The sequence below is a fragment of the Pholis gunnellus genome (assembly GCF_910591455.1).
Source record: "Pholis gunnellus genome assembly, chromosome: 23".
Lineage (NCBI taxonomy): Eukaryota > Metazoa > Chordata > Actinopteri > Perciformes > Pholidae > Pholis > Pholis gunnellus.
Genome location: NC_136550.1, coordinates 4,393,188 through 4,405,936, shown reverse-complemented (window position 1 = coordinate 4,405,936; position 12,749 = coordinate 4,393,188). Strand labels below are relative to the sequence as shown.

The 12,749-nt window shown below is 44.8% G+C and overlaps 3 protein-coding genes across 3 annotated transcripts; 2 read left to right on the top strand and 1 right to left on the bottom strand.

Moving 5' to 3' along the window:
- Positions 1–668: 668 nt before the first annotated feature.
- Positions 669–2,641, bottom strand: nit1 (nitrilase 1). The gene is made up of 6 exons (XM_079185266.1): positions 2,492–2,641; positions 2,036–2,269; positions 1,754–1,857; positions 1,524–1,660; positions 1,296–1,421; positions 669–1,213 (listed from the first exon to the last, which is right to left on the bottom strand). Exons 1-6 carry the CDS (start codon positions 2,578–2,580, stop codon positions 947–949), a joined length of 957 nt encoding a protein of 318 aa, XP_079041392.1. The 5' UTR covers positions 2,581–2,641; the 3' UTR covers positions 669–946.
- Positions 2,642–3,284: 643 nt separating this feature from the next.
- Positions 3,285–5,187, top strand: pfdn2 (prefoldin subunit 2; the record flags this gene model as incomplete). Its single annotated transcript, XM_079185267.1, has 4 exons — positions 3,285–3,365; positions 3,941–4,029; positions 4,172–4,295; positions 4,470–5,187. 4 exons carry the CDS (start codon positions 3,285–3,287, stop codon positions 4,656–4,658), a joined length of 483 nt encoding a protein of 160 aa, XP_079041393.1. The 3' UTR covers positions 4,659–5,187.
- A 1,102-nt stretch (positions 5,188–6,289) lies between these two features.
- Positions 6,290–9,522, top strand: b4gat1 (beta-1,4-glucuronyltransferase 1). The gene is made up of 2 exons (XM_079185132.1): positions 6,290–7,648; positions 7,882–9,522. Exons 1-2 carry the CDS (start codon positions 6,545–6,547, stop codon positions 8,071–8,073), a joined length of 1,296 nt encoding a protein of 431 aa, XP_079041258.1. The 5' UTR covers positions 6,290–6,544; the 3' UTR covers positions 8,074–9,522.
- The last annotated feature ends 3,227 nt before the right edge of the window (positions 9,523–12,749 follow it).

The window sequence follows — 12,749 nt, the reverse complement described above, 5'->3', positions numbered from 1 at the left end:
TTTTAACTCATTTATATACAAAGGGTTTAATCTGTCATATTCTATAAAATCATGTTTGTAGCGTCACTGTCCCGTGAGAACTAAATAATATGACCTGTTTTTTGACGATGTATTTTCCAGTTGATCCAGGTTTTAATAGTTTATTTAGCTTAAGAAGTAGAGGATTAGAAACATTTCATCCTTATTTTTATCACATATATTCAAAATCAACACATCTGAGGATACATGGTTTTCACTGGACAGGAAGTAAAATGGAAGTACCTCAAAATTGTACTTAAGTACACTACTTAAGTAAATGTACTTAAGTGCAATTTTAAAGTAGTTGTATACATGTTTTTTTCTATATTTACATATGCCAGGTTTTTACATAATATCCTTTTTTTGCCTATTATTCTCCTCTTCATTCATTTCTTCATATTTTAGTATCGAGGGTTTAAGTATTAAGGGTATTGATTGATTTTAGGCTAAATACAGAAATGTCAACTCTTTTGTTTGGGCGCCCATTAGAGAGATTAAAAACTTAATTTCACTCATAATCAGAGTGAAAGAGTCAGTGATCCATTTTCACAATTTAACCATTTATTTTGTTACTGGAAAAAGAAGACAGACAAACAAAGTGAAGGTGATGTTTTTTTAACAGTATTTAATTAAATAATTTGAACATATCCATTCAGTACAACATATATCTGTAATTTGCCACCATTTCCTCCTGTTTCTAATATCGTTACTATCCAACAGCACCACCTAGTGGCAAATATGAGTAATATCCATTTTATATAGACTCATTTGGTGATATTATCTGCTGCAGTGATGACAAGATGATTTAAAAGTAAACCAGAACAGCTGAGTAAGCAGTAAAAGAAGAGACAGCTGATTTTTAGCCATATACTGATAACAAGCTCAGTCACTTGAAGTGCTCCTGATGGACTCTTCACTTCTCTCGTGGTCAAGTTTTCTCCAGACTCTGATAGAAACCAGTGTCTCTGCGGTGCCGTTGGACCGGCATGTTCCTCCTGATGCTGCCGACCTTCTCCGGGTCGATCTCCACCAGCACCATGCCCGGCTTCTCCCCCCCGCAGTCGGCCAGCACCTCCCCCCACGGGTCCACCGCCAATGCGTGGCCGTACGACCGGCGCTTCTCGGTGTGCCGGCCGACCTGCGCCGCCGCCAGGACGAAACACTGGTTCTCGATGGCCCGCGCACGGAGCAACACCTGGGAATACAAGACGCGGGATTTGTGTTTGCTTGGGTTTACAGTTGTCCTTTCATTGCAAGCGTGATGGAACTCATCCCACCTCCCAGTGAGCAGCTCCCGTTGCTTCAGTGAAGGCCGATGGATACGTCAGAATCTCTGCCCCGTGCCGTCGCAGCGCCAGCGATAACTCCGGGAATCTCAGGTCATAGCAGATGCCCAGGCCAACCTGTGGCCACACAATATAAATAGTCAGAACAAAGACACAGAACACAAACAGATTGTGCATTTAAAGCTCCACTCTGTGATAATTATTATCTCATTATGACACCTTGCCGATGGGAGTTTGGACCGGAGACACGAGGGAGGGTCCCGGGATGGTGAAGGCACTTTCTTTAAGGGACACACCTTTGTCTGGCAGCTCCACATCGAACAAATGGGACTTCCTGTAAACTGAGACGATGTCACCTGTGGGTGTAACGACAATGTGACAATGATTTTCACGAGTGTGTTTGTGCGAGTGAGAGAACGTAAAGAGAGCTTGTTTAATGAGCGGTATACCGTTATCATTAATTATGACGTGACTGTTGTAGATTCGTCTGTCAGACTCCCAGTCATGTCCTCGTTCATGAAATCCTCCGAGAGACAGCCACACTTCCAACTTCCTGGAAGGAGGAGGACGGGTTAAAATACATGAAGAAATGGCAATTATTCACATCCTCCACATGTGACACATGAGACAATAGTAGAGTAGCTGCCTGCTGATGGATACAGAGTTGACTATAGATACATATTTACACTTTGTAACAATAAACGTGCTAAACCCAGACTGGTTCTGTCTACCTGGCCAGCTGAGTGTATTTTGAGATTGTGTCTCCCGTCAGGCTCTCAGACAGCGACAGCGTCTCCTCCTGACTGGATCCGATGTAGTCGAAGGCCTCGGGGAGGAAGACCATGCTGGCCCCTCGCTCCTTGGCTTCCTCCACCAGCTGCTTGCAGGCGGAGAAGTTGGCCTCTTTGTCCGGGGTGACCGTCACCTGACACACTGCGGCCACTGGGCGAGGAGAAGTCGACATCCTGCAGGGAGAGGAGAGGTTGTTGTTATGTCCAGAGCACAGATGCTGCATGCAAAGGTCAAAGGACAAACCATGGTTGACCATTAACTGCACCGGTTATTTTGTCATATATTCATTGTGCAATATTGCACAGCTCTACAAAACACAAAATAGGTCCCTTGTTTAGAGGGACAGCTGTTAGAGAGCATAACAATACGCTCCCTTGTCAGGATAATAAGCTTACCTGTTTTGTAGCTTGATCCGTTGTCTCCAAACTGGAAGAGAGGCCAAAGTCTTTGCACAAGTTCCCAAAATGCACCTGACCATGAACATTGGTCCAAGTGACCCAGACAGCACGTCACGTCCCGTTTAGCCCGTGTTAGTGTCCCATATGTTTGGTTCAGTAGTGTTCAAGTGTACAGCAGGAAGAGTCAGCCGAGCTACAGTCTTCTTCTGCTGTTTGTCAGAGGATAGAAAGCAACATTAAGTCACATCATCTCCACCTGCTGGAGAGTATTTGCTTTCGTCTGACAGAGTGTAAAGAAACACTGGAGTGTTGAGTTGTTAAGGCTTTGGTTGGTTAGAGTGCTGAATTGTTTCGATGTACTTCAATCTATTTTTGAATATTAGTAGTTGGATTTTTCTTGGAGCAAGGCAGTGGTGGAAGTAACTATGAGGTATTTTGAGGTACTTGTACTTTACTGGATTATCTCCAGTTGTATCACTTTATACTTCTACTCCACTACATTTCAGAGGGATATTGTGTTTTTTACTGCACAAAATGTATTGGAACTATTTACAGATTTAGATTGAAATTACAAAATATAATCATGAAATAGATTATGATGTATTTTCACAGGTTAAGATAAGACTATATTAATCCCCGGGGGATAAATCACAAGCTACCCAGCAGTGTATAAAGTAATTAAAATCCGCTCCATCGTTACCGGCTGTTGGGCTTCATTTCCACGCAGGCACTCACACGGAACAGCTCTATACATATAGCCTGGGGTCCTTCAGAGCAACACCCTTCCAAGATGGCAGCCAACAGTAGCAGCACGGGCAGCAAACTCAGCAACAGCGCCGGTGGAAAACCGTCCGGCCCGTCAGCCGAGCAGGTACTTAAACCTTCACCTTGGGCTGCTTCAGTCGGTACACTCGTTGTTGTTGTTGTTTAGTCGAGTCCGGTGAAGCTAGAGCCACTAATCTGACTCCCAGCTAGCTAATGCTAACGTTAGCTTCCCCATCGCCATCATTCTGCTTTCTCACCACCAAACGTGACAACAAGAGCGAGCTAGCGTGAAGCCTTCAATATGATTTACATGTTTAAAGAGTGTGTCACTGAATTTGGGCTTCAGGTGTATTTAATTAGCATAACGTGACGCCTCTAATGGGCTGCTGTGTTCCAGTTGAAGGAAGTGTGAGAAGCTATTTTTATCACTGGACACCATCAAACCTTATTGTAACATCTGTGTACAACAAGTAGTCATTACTATGTAATACTAAAATGTAGAAATCCTAACTCTATACATCCAAAGTACTTGATTTATAAAGATACATAACGATGTATAAATAGTTAATTTGTTTACTTGATGATCACAACTGGAATGGTGTCATCACTACAGTATGGACTCAAACTAAAATGAACAAACATCGGTTTATGTTGCTGATGGTGTGTTTTTTTGTGTGACAGGTGGTGGCAACGTTTCAGAGGATGCGTCAGGAGCAGCGCGGTATGGCTTCTAAATCTGCAGAGTTGGAGATGGAGATCAACGAGCACAGGTGTGTGGCAGATGTTCCCACAACTCAAAGCAACATCACATGAATGTGTGCTGAGTCACAAATACATCACGAAAAAACTGATCCGCTGAGTGGATCTGTTGTCGTTTTTTGGTTTTTAAACTTCACTTATTTTTCCATCCAGCTTAGTAATTGAGACCCTGAGGGAAGTGGACCCTTCGAGGAAATGCTTTCGTCTAGTAGGAGGAGTGTTGGTGGAGCGCACGGTAAAAGAAGTTCTACCAGCCCTGGAAACCAACAAAGAACAGGTGATGGATGAGAAAAGAAAAAAAAAATCTATAAAATGAGCGACGCATTGTTTAAATATGTATTTAAACTTAAAGTAGATACTTGCAAAGTCAACGTGCGTGCATACTTGTAACCTTTTAATCCACTGATAACAATTACCTTCTAATCCCCCCCCTTTTGTTTTTTCTCCTCAGATCACCAAAATAATCGAGAGCATCAACACACAGATGCAGACGAAAGGCCGCGAGCTGACGGAGTACAGGGAGCGCTACAACATCCGGCTGATGGGAGAGGGTGAAGGAGAGGCTCAAGGCCAGTCGGCAGCTTCCAGGGACAGCGAGGGGGGCGGGTCTAAAAGCGGAGCCGGCGTTTTAGTGTCGTAGTTTGTGATGAGGGGTCTTTATGATTTCTGCAGTACTGAAAAAATGCTTGGAACGATGGAATCTAGGTTTCAAAATTGGAACTTTTCACAGGAAAACATTGGTTTTGATTAAATTCCCGCTTAACATACTTCACTTGGTGTTGACGTTCTTTGCAACAGACACAAACACACAAATGTGTGTGTGTGTGTAACAACCAAGGCTGTTTGTCTTACATCTGCCTTTTAGTTTTTATTTCTGAAATATTGGGGCGTAAATTAAACGATTCCATTCCAAGTGCTTGTTTTAGTCTTACTCTCATTTACACATGTGCAAATACATATGTTACTGTCTCAGATTACAGAAAATAATAGCTACCACCACAATATTTAATGAAGACACTGAAAACACAATGGAAGTTGTCCTATTCTTTCTGATCTGTAGCACATGCTTGAGCTCGGCCTGATGTGTGCTGTCTGCACGGTTCACGTTGTAGTAAAGACAAACAAGTTTTTGTTGATGGTTCATGAATAAAAGAATGTCACAATTGTGATTTTTGTGTGGTGTCTTAAATACTGACTTGCTACTGTATGCCAAAAAGCACATTGTGTACAACTAAACATCACCACTTTAATTTCAAGCAGTATCCCATGCATGTGTGTGGTAAATAACATGTTTAGATTGCATAAATATAACAATGTGACCCGTGAATGGCAAATAATGCAGTCAAATTAAAGAAGGGTTGAGAGATTTCCATCTTTCTTAGTCCCAGATTTGACTGATGCATGAAAATTCAAGTATGAAAATAGTCTATATTTATATATTAGGAATAATTCACATTCATGGTTTTCTTGGGGATTAAGGCAATGGGATTTTTTTATTTACTGGCCAGAGTTTTGAATGACATTTGGATTCTTTAATTAAAGATAAAAACTCCATAAAATTGCCTATTGTATTTGTGTGTCCCTATGATGGGCATATGTGGTTAAATAAGCTTTGAAGAGGTGTCTCTATCAGATAGCAGCGATTTGCAATGTTTCCCTTTTTGTTGGTTTGTGGAAAATGTTACTACATTTATTGGACACCCCAATTTATTTCTGCATGTTTTATTTTTAAGATTAATATAAAAACTGTATGATGATGATACTGTACGTCTTATATACTTATACAGATATATAAAAGTACGCTCCACTCGCATGTGATTATTTAGCAAAATATCATGGATATACAAGTAAATGGTCAAACAGTATCCTTAAAATTCTCGACTCTAAAAAAATAAAAATTCAAAAACCAACTGTCGACGAGGATGGGATTCGAACCCACGCGTGCAGAGCACAATGGATTAGCAGTCCATCGCCTTAACCACTCGGCCACCTCGTCTTATGGACTCCATACACTCAGCAAACAGCATTTTATCGAACACCTAGACCATACATGTTGTAAGACAGGAGTCAGCTTAGTCACATAAACTAACGATGTAGTGACAACAGCACTTTATTTCCACCCGTGAACGTTAATAAACACTTTTTCAGTGCTCCGGGACCAAATTCGGTGGCGCCTTTACTCCCGACATTACGGTCGTTACGTATCGACATGCGTCCCCCGTCACAGCAGCAGCAGACACGGCAACAACCGTGTTGTTTTTTTGATGGAGATCACGGAAACCGGATTAGATTCCTCGTTTTATTCGCGCTGTCGACGCCCGTGTGGGAAAAATCTGGGGCAGTTGTGCCGCAAACCAGCATAAATTATGCAAGTGGTCGTTGCATTTCCAGCCTAGCAGGCTGCAGCGTTAGCATGTGGCTAATGTTAGCTGGTACGTTCGGACAGAAATAGCCCAGCCTCGCTCCTCTGGTGTTCGGACCTTGCTTTGTGTGCACCAGTTTGGTCGGGTTTGCAGTTTCTCTGGAATGCATCTCTCCAAGAAATGTTCCGTCTTCAAAGTGGTGCTGAGTGCTCTGCTGATCGTGGCGCTCCTGCAGCTCATATACCTGTCCTTCTTATCCAAGTTCCACGGTAAGCAGCAGCGGTACCGGTACTCTGAGCTCTTTGGGGGCTCCGGGGCCAAGAAGAATGGACACCCCGAGAAGAACTCTCGGAAGGAGCGTCTGAGGTACTCGCTGTCTACTGGTGGGATCTTCGACAACAGCGGGCAGTACCGTGTGTACAAGAACTTGATCAAAAGTGATTTCACCACCAACCACAAACCGGGATCCGACCCAGGCGCCAGCGTCCTGGCTTTAGCCACACACACGACCATCAACAACCTGCATTACCTGGAATCCCTCCTGGAGAGGTGGCACAACCCGCTCTCTGTGGCCATATTCGCACACGGGCAAGATGTCAAGTTTGCCACAGCTCTGGTGTACGCACTCAACTTCTTCTGCCCTCAGATTCAATCCCTGGTGGACTTCCACCTGGTCTGCCTCTCCGGGGAGATGGCCAGTTTCCCTGACCAGGACCGGGAGCACTTTGCAGGTCTTGATGACTGTGCCTCGGTGTTCTCCAGACTGGAGACCCACCGGGACAAACACAAGAACTATGCCATCAGTGGGAACGTCTCCTACCCCAACAACCTTCTGCGCAACGTCGCCCGGGGTGGCACGGAGTCCTCCTACATCATGGTCATCGACATCGACATGATGCCGAGCGCGGACCTGCACCAGCAGTTCCTGGCCATGGTCTTTACGCGCGAGGCGACGGGCGCCGAGGTGTTCGTGCTGCCCGCCTTCGAGATCCGCCACGCCCGGAAGATGCCCGCCAACAAGGCCGAGTTGGTCCAGCTCTACCAGGTCGGTGAGGTCCGGCCGTTCTACGAGGAGCTGTGTCCCCGCTGTCAGGCCCCCACCAACTACTCGCAGTGGGTCAACAGCCACGTCAGAGAGACGGGCACCATGCAAGTCGCCCACACGCTCACCTGGACGGACCCCTGGGAGCCTTTCTACATCGGGCCCCACACTGTGCCCCTCTATGACGAGAGCTTCAAGCAATATGGCTTCAATCGTATCAGCCAGGTTTGTGTGATTTCAAAATGTTGAGATTGCCCCTTAAATGGAGAATCAACTTTGTTGCTGATTTATTTGTATCCTCTGTCCTTCCTGCGGCAACATCTCGACACCTCGGTCCATCTCCTCTCTCCTCATTGTGCTTCTACTTGTCTTCCTCGTGGCGTCACCTTCCTTCTCACCTACTCTGTCCTCTTCTGTCTCACCTCCTCTCCTCCTCCCTCTTCCTGTCTCCCCCGCAGGCCTGCGAGCTCCACGTGGCCGGATACAGGTTCTCGGTGCTGAGCTCGGCGTTCGTGGTGCACCGGGGCTTCAAGATCCAGGGGGAGTTCCACGCAAGGAAGGACGAGGAGAACAAACGCAACCGTGTTCTGTTCCGCAGCTTCAAAGAGGGCCTGAAAACCAAATACCCATCCTCCAACCGACGGTGCTGAAACGGGACGAGGACCATACACCCGGCCTCTGATGAAAATGACGGACGTAGAGGTTTCTTGTTTTAAACAAGATTTAGCTTCACGTCCGCGCTTTTCTTTGATTTCCCGCGATGACGGCACAGTGGGAGTTTAATCCAATCCGACGCTCAGGGTTTATTTGAAGTCCCTCTCAAAGTGAGCAGAAAGGTTCTCTGGAGGTTTCAGAGCACGCCCTGCTGGTTGGGACTGAAAGTAAGAAAGGATTGGAAGTCGAGCTTGCGCCTTTTTTAAAAATCCAATGCAAATCTGAAATCTAGACAGCCATTTGATCGACATTAATGTTAAAGCATACGAGGTACTTTTTCTTGAGCCGGTCCAGATACAAAAATAGACACTGAGAGACACCGAGTCTCTACATATTCACTCCCTCAGAGTTCACCAACATGAAGCTAGAGACTCAATGTTTCACTGACAGCCGATCAAACAGCCTTCTGACTGGTTGATGCAATTCTAGAAGGCACAATCATGAAACTGTAAATATATATAATTCTCCCTTTTGGTTCCTGAGTTAGTTTGTTTTGCTGCTTATATCACTTTATTTCTCTTTGAACGTCGTGCCAATCAATGATGCGGTCCGACCACCAGGTGGCAACAAGCCCTTGAGTGTTGCATCATGTATATATTGAAGTTGAGGCGTTGAAAGCGCTACAGCAGACCGCGAGCGTTCGTCGTCGCCTGCAAACTGTCTGAAGAGATTACTCGCAAATCCAGAGGACGACAAAGCACCGGGACGCTTTACATAGAACATTGTGCGACACTATGATCACGCCGACACTGTGGGAAACTACTGTACTGAGGATCTGACGCTGGTAGTCGGTTAGGTCATCCAGAGTTGGGGGTTTTCTCCTGAAGTGGACTTTGTGATGTGGGGCTACATGTAGAAATGTAGCACGGATTAAACAGAAAAACTGCACAATCAAAATGTAAACCAAACAGTGGAAACTCTCAGCACCACTAGAAAATATCAAATGATTGATTTTATACTTTATACTCGTGTTATTCTGTGGTACATGCAGTATTAAACATTAACTACCACTCTTCTTTGAACACAATACTGCAAAGTATGCGTACACTAAAAAGATGTTTTAAGTGTTGAGTTGATGTGTAATTTATTGTGAAAATGTTTTAGTTCCACTGGAATTGGTTGAATTTTTATTTAAATGACCCTAAGCAGGAAAACCGTAGCAGGAAATTGAGTTTGGTGCGGCGAAAAAAAACCATGTTTGGTTTGAAATATTTAGTTTTAGAACCACTTTAAATCATTTTCTTTTGGTATTTTTGGAGTGAGATCAATTTCAACATTGTGTGATGACGTGATACTGTGGTACTTTATTTCTCGTGTCTTTTCTTCTCTATTGTTTGTTTGCCTGATTTGTTGGAATTTCTATTAAACCTACAGGGTGATTTTTATTTGACCCATAACTGTCAGTCATTATACTTTGTATTATTATTATTATTATACAAGCTACAGTATGAACTACAGGGCTTAAAGAGCATAAAATTATGGTGGAATTTGTAGTTCTGTCGTTGCGGTGTGTCAGAAAAAACTACAAGCTATCAACAGGAGTATCGTTCGCCGAGCACTTGACATGCTTGACATTTACTCGTGGTGTAACATGGCTTAAGAAGGGGGGTTTAAAGGCATCCCTGCACCAATAGCATTAGCATGTGGTGGGTGATTATACAGTGAGTCAGGCCAGCATCCAATTAAAAGCTCCTTTTGAGTAATTAGGAACTGTATTAACGTGGACTTCAAGGAATCCTCAGCAAGGCTCCCGTTTGAGGAGTTAAGAGCTTCACCACCCGAGTGACTAAAGAGCAACGCTTTTATTTAATATCTCTGTACGACAAACGTTTTCAGAGAGTTGACGTAGAAAATATAGATATATAAAAGATAAAAAGTCATTATCTGTGTTTGTGGAGCGTTGATCGGTGAACCGGCCATCTGCTTTTAAAGCGGAGCACGTGTGACATTCGCCACTTGTCCCTTAGCCACGGTGGTGTTTTGTGGCTAAGCCTGCATTAGCGGGCCCAATAATGAGCCGGGCATGCGAGAGCCGGCTGCACGCAACGCCGCCCGCTTTGGCTTTCATTGAGCGCACCTATAATCACCCTCCACCTGATAAAGTAGTGCGTAGAATATCCGTCACTTTTGCTTTCTGGTGAATCCATCAAGCCTTCCTCTCCCAAGATCTTACAAAAGAGTATCCATGCGTCTACAAAAAGCTTTGTATCGTTAGAGAAGTTTGTTTCCCACTTTCCTTTGAGCTACAGAATTACATTTTCTTAAAAGGTTTGTATTAAAATACATAAATTAACAGACAGACTAATGCCTACTGCATTGGATTTATACATGATGGCCGACGTTATGGCATGTTCTTTGTCGACAAACACCACTTAAAGTAGTTATTTCCCTGCAGCACACGCCTCCTTAAATAAGCTGTCGGTATCAACCCGTCCCAATCTCCCCCGTGTCCCGGGTGTTAGTAATGTGGCAGAAGGTGCAGAAATGTTCCGAGGTGTTAGCTCGCGTGGATCAGGAGAGGCAGGTTTGGTGAGGTAAAGTGGGGTTATATATCGACAGCTTTGGGGAGCGGAGGCTTATCTGGGTCAGGGAGCTTTACGACAGAAGCAATTAGGGCTGCCTTCTCTTGTGTACCGCTAGCAGGAGGGAGGCCTCCCGCCATCTAGATTAGCCGCCCCGCTAAGGGCCAGGAAAACTCCTCTCGGCTTCTGGCAGTGGAAGGAACCAGCTGGAGGGCGAGATGAGCAGGGAGTGGGAGGGGTGTGGGGGGGTTCCTCCTCGAGAGGGGAGGGGAGGGAGGGAGGAAAAAAGGGGGTGAGGGCCATGAGGGTCAACGTGCCGGCGTTGTAGACACGCGGGGCCTTCTGGGTGAGCGAATGGGGGAGAAATGAAGGATTCAATGACCCACGCCGATGAAAGGAATTCGCAAAATGAAAAAAAAACGTGGCGACAAACGAGCTGGTTGTTCGTCCACTGTAGCGTGTTTAACAGCAGTTTGAATAGAGAAACAGAGGACCATAGAGGATAGCTACGCCTCTCAGCTTAACATCAGGGATTTCTTGTAATGAGCCACTTGACTGGAAGGATGTGCAAGTGATTAGGCCGAAAGGTTTAGAGAAATGGCCGAAGAGATCTTATTGACTGAACATGCTCGCTGAAGTGTCTGAAAAGGGAGGATTTAGAATGTATTGTGTCTGAATACTGACTTACTAATAGATTACAACTACACGAGTGTGTATTTGTGACTAAAGAGCCGGACGTATAGCTGGAGGAAACTTTTAAGTGCCAAAAAGTTTAGCTGCTACTCCTGAAACTGTTCCTGATGGGTTAAACACGAACATTCGTGCAGGTTGAAACAAATGGGAATTTAGTTACAGGCACTATTTGACTGAGGTCTGGATTTTAAGACTTGAGAATTAAAGTTGTAACCAACCCATCACAATTTTCTAGATTCCAAGATTTCTCCTAATTGGTTGCGTTGTCCAACCAAACATCCAAATCCCAAAACATATTACGATCATATGCAAATAGTCACATTTGATCAGACTAATTGTTTCAGCGTTAGAAACGTTGCAAGATGAAAGCTTCTTCTTCTCTTTAAAAATCACAAAGTGGGAGAACTTTGGCTTCTTATATCTCTGAATTTCACAATTTCAAGAGCCTGGTTTGACATCCTCAAATGTTTTGTCCAACAAAAAGTTTAAAAAAACACAAAGATGTTTCATTTTTAAGCTAGAACCACGTGTTTTTTTTACATCCGTATCAGCATTTCTCCTGCTCTAATATTCTACAATGTCGTCTTCTATGAACTCCTCTCTACTCTTCCTCGTACAGTGTGCTTCGTCACACGTTCATCCCAAGAGGTGGTCACCGCACGCTGAGCGCCAACCCGAGATGCAGCCATCCGTTTCACTTAAACAAGTGAAGGCTTAACTGCGGTCAATGCAGCTTTGGGAGACGTTTACCTGTCTGCTTACCGGAGAGCCTCTCGGGCAAAGGGCGCGCATATCACTGTGCCTCTAAAGCCGGTGTTCTTGGACGCCCAGGCTGCCCGCATCTTAAATGTATCCCGCTAAAGCCAGACTATCCGCGCTGGAGGACAGAAGTAATGAGACGTGACACTGTCGGACGGGGGGGGGAGGAGGCCTAACAGATATAGGTAATCCCTCTCACCAAGCTCTTAGTCTCCCACCCCTGCTGTCACATGAACCCAGCTGGAGAACACACACCAGACACACACACACACACACACACACACACACACACACACACACACACAGGTGAGTAACTGTTAAAAGGTACTGTGCTGCAGAAGATTCACTCACACACACACACACGCGCGCACACACACAGTGAAGTAGTAAAACATAACTTCTCTACCACTCACACACTTTTTACAGCGGCTGTAGCGGCACCGGTTAGTTAATTCTGCTCCGATCGATCGACGCCGTTTGGTAGCAGACGGTGGACGCGATGATACAATTACCCCAATGTTTACCCAAAGCACACTGGCTGTGTGCCCACAATGTGTGATCGATGACCTGAAGGAGTTCAGTGATGTCATGCGTTGCTGCTGCAGCGACGGGAGGACAAATCAAACATTCTGATTTAA